This window comes from Barbus barbus (genome assembly GCF_936440315.1).
Source record: "Barbus barbus genome assembly, chromosome: 27".
Lineage (NCBI taxonomy): Eukaryota > Metazoa > Chordata > Actinopteri > Cypriniformes > Cyprinidae > Barbus > Barbus barbus.
The window spans coordinates 416204-428687 of NC_136755.1; the positions used below are offsets into that span (position 1 = coordinate 416204).

Sequence of the window (12484 nt, forward strand, 5' to 3'; positions counted from 1 at the left end):
CCTCAACATCCAAGCCTGACTGTTCTTCCCATGGCCCAGGAATGAGCTGTTGTGCAACAGCCCTGATAAAAATCAAGACTTTTTTATTTTTTCTGAAAATATTATGGATATTGATGTTAAATGCATGATTGATGTGTTTTGGTATTTCTGAAACAAAACACTGTCAACATTGTCAGGGCATGTTGCATATGAGTTTTACAAATAGTTTACAAATGCAATGGGATGGGTATTGTTACCTTTTTTCTAAAACAGTGGTTCCCAAACCTGACCTGGAGGACCCCTAGGCCTGCACATTTTGTATGTCTCCCTTATCTAAACAACTGTTTCTTGAAGTGCCCTTCTGCGTCATTATACAGAGGCGCCGTCATCATGCAAAGAATCAGCGCAAAGGATGATGGGGGCCGGAAGTGTCCATCAGTTGTACCCTTCGAAATCCTTCATTCTGAAGAGCCCTTTGTAGTGGCTAATTTTGAGCACTTCGGTTCGGAATGACACTTCAATATGGCGTCCATGATTGTTTTCACTCCGAAGTGCCTTTCGGAGGGTGATATCCCATTTGGAACGCACTGAAAATGTGCAGGGCTAGGGGGTCCTCCAGGACAGGTTTGTTTTTTATTTTTTTCAGATTATACAATACACCGGTGTGGTCTGAATTGTAGGACAAATCTAAACTACCATTGTCTATATTGTTCTTCAATTTTATTCAGACGTGACAACTTTGTGGTCCACCTCAAAGGATGTAAGATCCGCAGTGCACCCTTGACCACCACTACATCAACCACCATTCCTGATGTGCCACCCTTGACCACCACTACATCAACAACCATTCCTGATGTGCCACCCTTGACCACCACTACATCAACAACCATTCCTGATGTGCCACCCTTGACCACCACTACATCAACCACCATTCCTGATGTGCCACCCTTGACCACCACTACATCAACAACCATTCCTGATGTGCCACCCTTGACCACCACTACATCAACCACCATTCCTGATGTGCCACCCTTGACCACCACTACATCAACAACCATTCCTGATGTGCCACCCTTGACCGCCACTACATCAACAACCATTTCTGATGTGCCACCCTTGACCGCCACTACATCAACCACCATTCCTGATGTGCCACCCTTGACCGCCACTACATCAACAACCATTCCTGATGTGCCACCCTTGACCGCCACTACATCAACAACCATTCCTGATGTGCCACCCTTGACCACCACTACATCAACAACCATTCCTGATGTGCCACCCTTGACCACCACTACATCAACAACCATTCCTGATGTGCCACCCTTGACCGCCACTACATCAACCACCATTCCTGATGTGCCACCCTTGACCACCACTACATCAACAACCATTCCTGATGTGCCACCCTTGACCACCACTACATCAACCACCATTCCTGATGTGCCACCCTTGACCACCACTACATCAACAACCATTCCTGATGTGCCACCCTTGACCACCACTACATCAACAACCATTCCTGATGTGCCACCCTTGACCGCCACTACATCAACAACCATTTCTGATGTGCCACCCTTGACCGCCACTACATCAACCACCATTCCTGATGTGCCACCCTTGACCACCACTACATCAACCACCATTCCTGATGTGCCACCCTTGACCACCACTACATCAACAACCATTCCTGATGTGCCACCCTTGACCACCACTACATCAACAACCATTCCTGATGTGCCACCCTTGACCGCCACTACATCAACAACCATTTCTGATGTGCCACCCTTGACCGCCACTACATCAACCACCATTCCTGATGTGCCACCCTTGACCGCCACTACATCAACAACCATTCCTGATGTGCCACCCTTGACCGCCACTACATCAACAACCATTCCTGATGTGCCACCCTTGACCACCACTACATCAACAACCATTCCTGATGTGCCACCCTTGACCACCACTACATCAACAACCATTCCTGATGTGCCACCCTTGACCGCCACTACATCAACAACCATTTCTGATGTGCCACCCTTGACCGCCACTACATCAACAACCATTTCTGATGTGCCACCCTTGACCGCCACTACATCAACCACCATTCCTGATGTGCCACCCTTGACCGCCACTACATCAACAACCATTCCTGATGTGCCACCCTTGACCGCCACTACATCAACAACCATTCCTGATGTGCCACCCTTGACCACCACTACATCAACAACCATTCCTGATGTGCCACCCTTGACCGCCACTACATCAACAACCATTTCTGATGTGCCACCCTTGACCGCCACTACATCAACAACCATTTCTGATGTGCCACCCTTGACCGCCACTACATCAACAACCATTTCTGATGTGCCACCCTTGACCGCCACTACATCAACAACCATTTCTGATGTGCCACCCTTGACCGCCACTACATCAGCCACCATTCCTGATGTGCCACCCTTGACCGCCACTACATCAACAACCATTTCTGATGTGCCACCCTTGACCGCCACTACATCAACAACCATTCCTGATGTGCCACCCTTGACCGCCACTACATCAACAACCATTTCTGATGTGCCACCCTTGACCGCCACTACATCAACCACCATTCCTGATGTGCCACCCTTGACCACCAGTAGGTCCGCCGTGCAGCTACGGTACAGTGCAGCTATTAAGATAAAATGCCCTCATTGCCACATTACCATTCAAAACAAAAATTTAAGAAAACATCTGGAGAGGAAACACACAAAATATAGGGACGACATTACAGCAAGCCATCACCTTTATTCTGACTGCATAGACCGAGCTAATGGTGTCTATGCTGTCCAGTAACATTTTCTTTCTTCAAGTGTTCCAGTCCATGTTGTTTACAAAGTCTGGGGAGCAGAGCAGAATGTCAGGTGTGAGTTGCCATCCTGTCAAGTGGACATTGACTTAGCCAGGAGGAGTGGACTAAGCCACTACAGATGCTATCACCTCCGGTCACTAGACTATTGTGGATGCTTTTCTGATGCTCCTACTCTGTCAGAAAGTACCCTGACAGATATGGTTGGGTTAAAATGGTTTGTCAAGGAAAGAAAGACAGACTGCCTACAAAGACAAACTACTGTCCTGGCCACCCTAGACAGCAAGCCCTTGTCTGTAGCAACAAAGGCTACAACGCCATCTTTTAAGAGGTGCGTTTCAGTCTATAAGCCACATGCTTCGTATTATGCCCAACTTGGAAAAATAATGGTCACATATGATGTAAAGCAGAACACCTGGCATTGTCCTTGTGCCAGATCAAGAAGATCCTGCCTCCATAAATACATAGCAAAATGGCACCTTTTCCAGACTGAGCATCAGCTGTTCCGGACAGTCCAAAGCACAGAACAGACCAGTCCAGTTCATGAAACTGTAGACGACGTACAGTAGGCCTACTGTACCCCCCGACAAAAGAGCTTGAATCTATGATTCAGTACATCATGAACAACAAGACCATCCCTGCAGCTCTTCCTGAGCACCTGTGTCTGCCTTCATTTTCAAGCACATACCCAATAGTGGATGTGCTACTATGGCCAGACTCTGTTGCCCCTGTAACAGGCATGGGTATGGATCAAGCAATAGCACTAACTATTAACTTTTGTTTTTACGAAGTATTAACTAATTGTTACTAACTATAACATTTTCCATTGCAATTCATTATCTGTGACAGATTGTTTCATTTTATTCCCATATTAACCTCTGCAGATGTGACCATGGAGGAAGAGGATGAGCATATGATTGTGGAGAATGCAGATGAGGATTCAGCTGAACCTTGGAAGAAGCCCCATAATCCTGTACAAAACAAATTGGTAGTTGTTCATGTATTCACCATCAGTGCTAAAACGTACTGTCCACAGTAGCCTGTATTGTAACATCCATTTTATCAGTACATGTTGCCTGTCTAAACTAAATCGGAAGGATTTTAATTAGAGAGCCCTTTCCTCCTTTTGTCCTTTGCAGCTTGGATACATCCTGGACACGGGGCGGCTGGCCGATGAGGTTATTGTGAAGGAGGGAGCAACATGCCTCACAAGAGCAGATTTTTGGACTTTAGGTTTGAGAAGGGAAATGATGTAAGTAGTAACATTTGTATGTAGGTTTTGATGCACTAAAAAAAAATAATCAGTAGGTGCAATGTATGCTCTGTTTTAGCCTTTTTTTTTTTCTATGAAAGAACTTGGACCTTTGAGTATTAGCTGTTTTAATTTAATCTTTTTATTTTTTTTCCAGATTGAAAATGCCTGCATGAGACTCATCTACGAAGAGGCTCGAGCACATGTATTAATCTTTTTCACATGATTTTATATCAGCTATTTGTCGTTTCTACTTTCTAGAAACTTTTCTTCTACTTTCTTAGAGAGATTCTTCATTTCATATAATATGAATGCCAAGTGGTAGTCTGAATCAATTCCTTTTGCTTTCACAGGGCAAAGACATATACATTGCCGACATGTATATCGTTGCCACCTGGAAAAGCGGTAAAGATCCCCTAGCCTATTTTCCAGTGAGTATGGAACAATAAATCATAGTATTTGACATCAACCTTAAGTCAGAACTAAAATAAAATGTGTGTTCTTTGCTGGTATGTTTTTTAGGAAAATGCTGACATGAAGGATGCCCTTGTGTTCCCTGCATGGACACAAGCCACCGGCCCAGATCATTATCTGTTGTGTGTAAGTGTTTTTTTTTTTTTGGCCATGGTTTAGCTCATAAGAACAATTTATGTGTATCACATTTATACAGCTTTGACAACTTTGTGGTTTGGAGGGATTGTTCTTTTTATGCTGGTTTTACAGTGGGTTGTATTTAGCCCAGTGTCACGAGGCAAAGGTAATGCAAACATGAAATGTATTGTCCTAACACTGTCTGTACTCCCTGGCCACAACCATTGCTTATGTATCCCTATAGGTACTGAAGCCACTCTTAAGAGAGATCCTCCTACTAGATTCCCTTAATAGTAATCATGAGTCTGGTTTTGGAGATGACCAGTACAGAGACCTCTTTAGGTCCACAGCTAAGAAATAATTGCCACGTTCCTATGGCATATAATGTTCACATGCGGTTGCATTGTTCCAGTGGTCTATTTGTTTAGTTGAGAGTATGTGGTTATAATATTGAATACAGTTGCCACGTTCCCATGGCATATAATGTAGACATGCCATTGCATTTTGACTTTTAATTAAGAGTTAGTGGATGTCATGTATGACAATTTGTTTAATAAGTAAAAGTTTGGTCTTGATAAATTAAACCAGCAAAGCAAAATCTTGGGTCTTTGTGGATGAGGAGGTCCATTTTCTATGGGAGAAAGTAGACTGAAATGGGTGTGAGCAGAGGAGGAAAAATGCTGGTTTAATTTATGGCCATATGCTGTTATGCTGTTGCATAAGCGTCTCCCCATAGTAACATAGGACTCCCCATGGCTCTTTGTTAATTTGTGTTGTTTACCCTAATCCTAGGAGTATTGCACAGCGTCTCGACCCCGGACAGTGGACAGAAGCCACAGGATTGGATATTGGGGTGACAAAACTACAATTACATATTTTTCGGCCCTGTGTATTAATTATTTCTGCTTTTATTTCAAATACCTATCTTTATATCCTGGGTCCTTCCTCAACAGACCAACGGCAATGATTGTGGTGTCTTCATGCTCATGGTAAGAAAATGGTAAGTTTTATTTATTTTGTATTTTTTTCCTGGAAATGAATCTTTACTGTTTTTCAGTATGCCCTCAACACCGTGTTAGACATTCCATTCAACTTCTCTCAGGTGAGATTTTTTTTTTCTTCTTTGAAGATTGCTATGAAATTGTAAAAAAAAAAAAGGAAAAAGTTTTATTGCTGGTCATTGGATTCTAACAATAAAACTTGAATACTAATCTAGTTAACATTTCATTTTCTGTTAGCTTGACATACCTGCAATCAGGGAGTGGTGGTGTCTACGTCTATTTGAGCGGTTTGAGACAGAGGGGTGTGTGTGTAGTAGGTTCTGCACATCTCAGTGTGGTGTTTCATTTGTCAAGTTCCTTCCTTGCCAACAGAAATAACTGACCAAACTGAGGCACTTCAGCACTGACCAAAAATGCAATAAACCATCAGCCTAGTCTTAAGTCATCATTTATGCCATGTCATTGTTTTTCATGATCACCTCAGGAAAAGTTCAACATGACAATACCCCCATTTCTATTCTTGATAAACTATATTCAGAAAATTGAAATGCAATTAAAATATTTAAATTTATTAGTGCAGTCTGTTCATTGTCAGTAACGAGTCATATTGGGGGCCAACAAATTAGATTTATTTTTCTTTTTTCCCCTCTTTCTTTTAAAAAGGCACAGGAAAAGGTTTGCCCACTGGACCAAGGAGGCAGGATGCCTGTGTGAAGGGACAGCACGACCACTCTACAGGGTTTTCCAAGGCTAACCCATGACTTGCCACAACATGTTGTTGCCAAGAGTAACCGAATCTCATCCAGCCAGGCACTGGTGGACTTCATTGTGGCAAAAGAAGGAACAGATTACCACATTCAAGTATGTGCATCAAGAGTGTATTTCAAACCAATAGCTTGTCTAATTATATACTTGCAGAGACATATATGGCAATGTTTTTAATGTCATTCTCAATTTTGTCTACACAGTCCATCATCAGAGGCCAAAAGAAATCAAAGTGGCTTGACACTTTTTCAAAGTGGTGCCTGTGCCAGTGTACATTGACGATCAGGAGCAAATTGATCTAATTTACTCTCACCTGTCTTCAATTCTGGACAGCACACCCACACACACTCACAGTGATGAGATCAAGTTCATCATGGATGTCCTTTTTCCTGAGGTAGGTCTCGTGTTAGCTGTGCTCTGCATGGTCAGATTCACTTTGTTCTGCTCGTATTTAAAAAGTAACGTGAAAGTAACGCAAAAGTAACGTCAAGTCAAGTCACCTTTTTTATATAGCCCTTTTAACAATACAGATTGTGTCAGAGCAACTTTCCAATATCAGAATAGGAAAATAGTGTCAATGTAAAATGACAAGATTAAACTCTCAATTTTCAGTTAAAGGCATTTCATTATTGAATTCAATGATGTCATCGTTCAGCTCAGTTCAGTTTAAATAGTATCTGTGCAATCATGTATACAATATCGCTGGAAAATAAGTGTCCCCAACTAAGCAAGCCAGAGGCGACAGCAGCAAGGAACCATAACTCCATCGGTGACGGAATGGAGAAAAAAACCTTGGGAGAAACCAGGTTCAGTCGGGGGGCCAGTTCTCCTCTGCTAACGTAACACAATACTTTCCATAAAAAGTAACTAAGTAACGTAAGGGAGTAACGCAATATTGTAATGCATTACTTTTAAAAGTAACTTTCCCCAACACTGCTCACTCAGGACAGACAAAGTCGGCTGCACTACAGGGGTACGCGAGAGCGTCAATTTACACCGGGAGATAAAGTGCTTGTATTACTTCCAACATCTAGTTTGAAATTACTCGCGAAGTGGCAAGGACCTTTTGTGGTTACACGGCGAGTTGGGGATCTTGATTATGAGGTAAAGCGAATGGACAGGGGTGATTCATGTCAAATTTATCATCTCAATCTCTTAAAACACTGGAATGAGGTGACAACGGTTGAGTTAGCAACGGCCGTTTCGGCAGAGGAAGATCTCGGACCAGAAGCAGCTGTCAAAACCAATGCGCTTGTTCTGGTCCCCGGGGAGATCACCTCTCGCCGCTGCAGCTCACTGATTTAGTCAAGTTGCAAGCAGATTTTGCTGATGTGTTTTTACCCCTGCCCGGTTGCACGGACCTCATACAGCACCATATCAAAACAATCAGCGGGGAAGTGGCACGTAACCATCCCTATCGTTTACCATAACACAAGAAAAAAGTGTTTCAGGATGAATTAAAGGACATGCTAGAGTTGGCGGTTATAGAAGAATCGCATAGCGACTGGGCGAGCCCGATAGTTTTAGAGCCTAAAACGGACGGCTTGGTCCGTTTCTGTGTTGATTACAGGAAGGTGAATGCCGTGACGAAATTCAACACTTATCCGATGCCCCGAGTTGACGAGCTGCTTGATCGGTTAGATTCGGCTCGCTTTTATTTGACACTGGATTTAACAAAAGGGTACTGGCAGATCCCCTTATCACCATTATCCAAGGAAAAGACAATCTTCACAACGCCGTTCGGATTACACCAATTTATTATGCTTCTGTTCGGCTTGTTCGGGGCTCTCGCCACCTTTCAGCATCTCATGGACATCATTATTACACAGTAATGATTGGCAGCGGCATATGGAACATCTGCGCGCTGTCCTGAGGTCCCTAAGGGTGGCTGGACTCATGGCGAACTCGCGGAAGTGTGTAATTGGGCGTGTGGAGGTATGTTATCTGGGCTTTCACTTGGGACATGGGCAGGTGCGTCCCCAAATTGATAAAACAGCGGAGATTGCGGCCTGCCCAAGTCCCAAGACCAAAAAGGAGGTGAGACAGTTCTTGGGACTGGTGGGATATTATAGAAGGTTTATTCCTAATTACTCGGAGCTCACCAGTCCGTTGACTGATCTCACTAAAAAGGAAGCCCCAGATCCGGTCCAGTGGACCGAGTTGTGCCAACAGGCCCTAACCAAGTTAAAGGTTGCCCTGTGCGGCGGGCTGCTCTTGCTTTTTTGTTGCAGACGGACGTGTCGGATGGGGGGCTGGGTGCAGTCCTGTCCCAGGTGGTCGGAGGAGAGGAGCGGCCGGTGCTGTATCTGAGTCGGAAGCTCTCAAAGAGAGAGACCAGATACAGCACCATTGACTAGGAGTGTTTGGCCATTCGGTGGGCTGTCCTCACCCTCCATTATTACCTCCTGGGATGGAATTCACCCTCTGTTCAGACCACGCGCCCCTCCAATGGCTCCACCGTATGAAGGATACCAACGCGCGGATCACCGGCTGGTATCTAGCTTTACAGCCTTTTAAGTTCAAGGTGGTCCACAGGCCGGGGGTGCAGATAGCTTTAGCTGACTTCCTCTCTAGAAATGGTTTGCTGCAGGCCAGATGGCTCCCCGGCCTGAGTTGGGCGGTGGGGGTATGTGGTGAGGGGGGTGTGGGAATGCGAAGGCTGCAGCGGGAGAATGGGTGCGGAGACAAAGCGGTAAAAAGAAGGTCAAGTGAATAATGACTAACACCTGTATCTAATTCCAGCGATTGGGGAGAGATGAGAGAAAAGCGCCCCGTAGACCTGGGAGATGAGAGAGAGAGAGACTGAACACCAGCAGAGACCGAGCCTTGTTTGTGTGTCTTGCTGGAAATCTGTGTAGATAGAGAGCCTGACAGCCCTTTATTTTGTTCCTTGTTGGTTATTTTTCTGAGTAATAAAAAGCTGTACTTGCCACCCCTGACTTCCTCGTCCTTCGTCCGATTGAACCTCGTTACACATACATTTCATACAATTTCTGTTTGGGTATTAAAAGGGTTAGTTCACCCAAACATATGAGTTCAGTCATTATTTACTCGCCTCCACACTGTCCATTCCTTGTGTCTGTTTTATTTTTTTTCTGAACACAGAAGGTGATTTTGGTCTGTTCATGCAACATCAATCAATGAAGCCTCACTTTCAGAAGCTTCATGACATTATTTGATGATGCTTTTGAAGCTTTTGAAAGTCAGGCTCTATTGACTGATGTTGTATGAACAGAAACCAGCAGAAAAAAAAATCACATCCTCAGTGACTTTTAGACTTTTTCTAGATGCTCTTGCTAGCTCTGGGGTCACTGATGATGAAGAGACCACAGCAGCATCCGGTCCAGATGAGACAGTAAGGTCAAGTGCAGTGATGGAGGGTCTCATTCATGTCACTGGACCATTTCTAGGATGCTGCTGTGGACTCTCCATCCTCACTGCACACACAAAGGAAATTTTAGATCCTACAAAGATGCACAAATATAATACAAAATCTGTAATTTTAACAGCACAATATAATTTGATCCCTGTATAAGAAGTAACAAAATGATCTTACTTTATATTTTTGTTTTCCATTTTTTTCCCCCACAAATGCTGCTGTCACCATTGCAGGTCCTGCTCCACCACTAAATCTCTGCAGCAAATGCACAGGAAACAAGAATCAGAAAAGTGCTGTAATAGCTCTGTTTGAAAATACAACAAATAAAATAAACTACAACTTAAGATTTAAAATAGGTTTTATTGATGTTTGTAGTGTACTCACTCAAAGCCTTTGATGGCAGCATTCCTTCATCAGACACTCTTCACCTGATAAACACGTGTCTCATCTGTCCCTGTAATATCCAGACAAGATTCAGTGATTTATGTGCTCAGTACTACATTTAAATGTTGAGGTAGTTGCTGATGTATTAACTGGCTTTTTATCCAATGCAATTTCTCCTCAGTTTATCAACAATACTAATGAACTAATGAAATAGATAACTTATGTTTAGTTACTCTATGTAGATTTGTTTATTTGCATTACTTACATTCATCTAAAGCAGTGTTGACAACAGTGAATTCTACATAATAGCACACATCCATCACTCACTCAGAAGTCTGTTCATGCTCATCAGCAATACTTATCAAAGATTTTCCTGTCACATATTAAATAGACATTTAGTAATCGTCTTTAAGATGTATATGGTTTATGTAAATGTACTTTGGACATGTACGTGTGCTTACTGGAGCTCCCATGTTCGCTATACATAAAACTTTATTTTTTTATATAGCAAAATCACAAATATACTATAATATTTAACATCTATACACCTTAAGCAAATCAATAGTTTACTATATAGTGCCTCAACAAATACAATTTTGACAGAAGGAACCGTGTTTTGGTTTGTAATATAAACATCCTCGTCGCTGTTCTCCGTCACGTTCAATGATGATGTATCCTCTCCCGTGGGCTTCTGGGACTGAAATGTGTCCATCGATGAACACTTCAGAATCTGGGATGAAGCAAACAGCTTTCCTGTCGCTCAAATAGTAGAGCATTGCACTAGCAACGCTAAGATTATAGGTTCGATTCCCAGGGAAAGCAAGAGCTGATAAAAATGTATAAACTGTAACTTGAATGCAATGTACGTCAGTTTGGAGAAAAGCGTCTGCTAAATGCATAAATATAAATGTAAGCAGTAGGACATCCAGGGATTTCTTGCCTACTCTTTTATGAATACTGCAGTTTTTGAACATGCTTCTTTCTTCACAAACTCTTTTTTCCTACTCTATAGTTGGTAAGTAGGCATATTAGAATGCATATTAAGTATATGTATGTCCGAATCTTGCGAGAATTAGTGCAATTTTCGCCTACTCTTTTATGAATACTGAGGATACAAACATACTCATTCGCTCGCCTATGACTTTTTGCCTACTATACAGTAGGGAAGTATGCCATTTCGGATGCAGCCTTAGAGATCTCTGCATAATTCTTGGCCAATAAAATGTCCATATCATTATTTTATTTAAAGAGATATTCCCCCCAAAAATTAAAATTTTGTCATTAATCACTTACCCCCATGTCGTTCCAAACCCGTAAAAGCTTAGTTTGTCTTCGGAACACAATTTAAGATATTTTGGATGAAAACCGGGAGGCTTGTGACAGTACAATTTTCTATGCAGTCAATGGGACAGTCAAGGTCCATAAAAGTATGAAAAGCATCATTAGAATAGTCCATCTGCCATGAGTGGTTCAATCTGAATTTAATGAAGCGACGAGAACAATTTTTCTGCACAAAGAAAACAAAACAACGATTTTATTCAACAATTCGTCTCCTCTGCTTCAGCGTAGTGCCATTTTGGAGAATAACTGCTGGACGCAAGCAGTGTACGCTCTTGTGTGTCAGCCGCGCCACAAGGATACGTCTTGTACGCTTGTTTACGCTTTGAATTGAATGGAAAAAGCGCATACTTCTGGCACGGCTGACACGCTGCTGATTTATCTCAATTCCTCAGCATATCCAACAGAGCAGAAAAACTTGATGATGTAACAGAAACTATGAACTCTCTCTTTTCTAGCACTTTAGATACAGTTGCTCCTTTACGCTTAAGGTAGATCAAAGAAAACAGTCACCCTAAAGAGAACAGCCCGGAAAATGGAGCGCAGCTGGAGGAAAACAAAACTAGAAGTATTTTGTATAGCTTGGCGGGGAAGTACCCTATCCTACAGAAAAGCATTAAAAACTGCTAGATCTGATTACTTTTCATCTCTTCTAGAAGAAAACAAACACAACCCCCGGTATTTATTCAATACAGTCAAGAAATTAACAAAAAATAAAGCATCAACAGGTGTTGGCATTCCCCAAGAGCACAGCAGTAATGACTTTATGAACTACTTTACTTCCAAGATCGATACTATCAGAGATAAAATTGCAATCATGCAGCCGTCAGCTACAGTTCAGATCCCTTGAGGAACAATTTCACTCATTCTCTACTATAGAAGAGGAAAAATTGTATAAACTTGTTAAATTATCTAAACCAACAACATGTATGTTAGACCCTATTCCA

At 42.6% G+C, this 12484-nt stretch overlaps 1 protein-coding gene across 1 annotated transcript; it reads left to right on the plus strand.

The window, feature by feature from the left end:
• Positions 1 to 4014: 4014 nt before the first annotated feature.
• LOC306847259 (uncharacterized protein) lies at positions 4015 to 9367 on the plus strand. Its single transcript, XM_079381107.1, has 7 exons — positions 4015 to 4079; positions 4237 to 4284; positions 4433 to 4510; positions 4602 to 4679; positions 5463 to 5523; positions 5624 to 6532; positions 6640 to 9367. Exons 1-6 carry the CDS (start codon positions 4029 to 4031, stop codon positions 5635 to 5637), a joined length of 330 nt encoding a protein of 109 aa, XP_079237233.1. The 5' UTR covers positions 4015 to 4028; the 3' UTR covers positions 5638 to 6532; positions 6640 to 9367.
• Positions 9368 to 12484: the final 3117 nt, after the last annotated feature.

Excerpts from the sequence above, each read along its gene's own strand:
- LOC306847259 (XM_079381107.1), top strand. The coding sequence starts at position 4,029 with ATGCCTCACAAGAGCAGATTTTTGGACTTTAGGTTTGAGAAGGGAAAT. Across the intron at positions 4,080-4,236 it reads GGTTTGAGAAGGGAAATGAT|ATTGAAAATGCCTGCATGAG; the intron begins GTAAGTAGTAAC and ends TTTTTTTTCCAG. Across the intron at positions 4,680-5,462 it reads CAGATCATTATCTGTTGTGT|GAGTATTGCACAGCGTCTCG; the intron begins GTAAGTGTTTTT and ends CCCTAATCCTAG.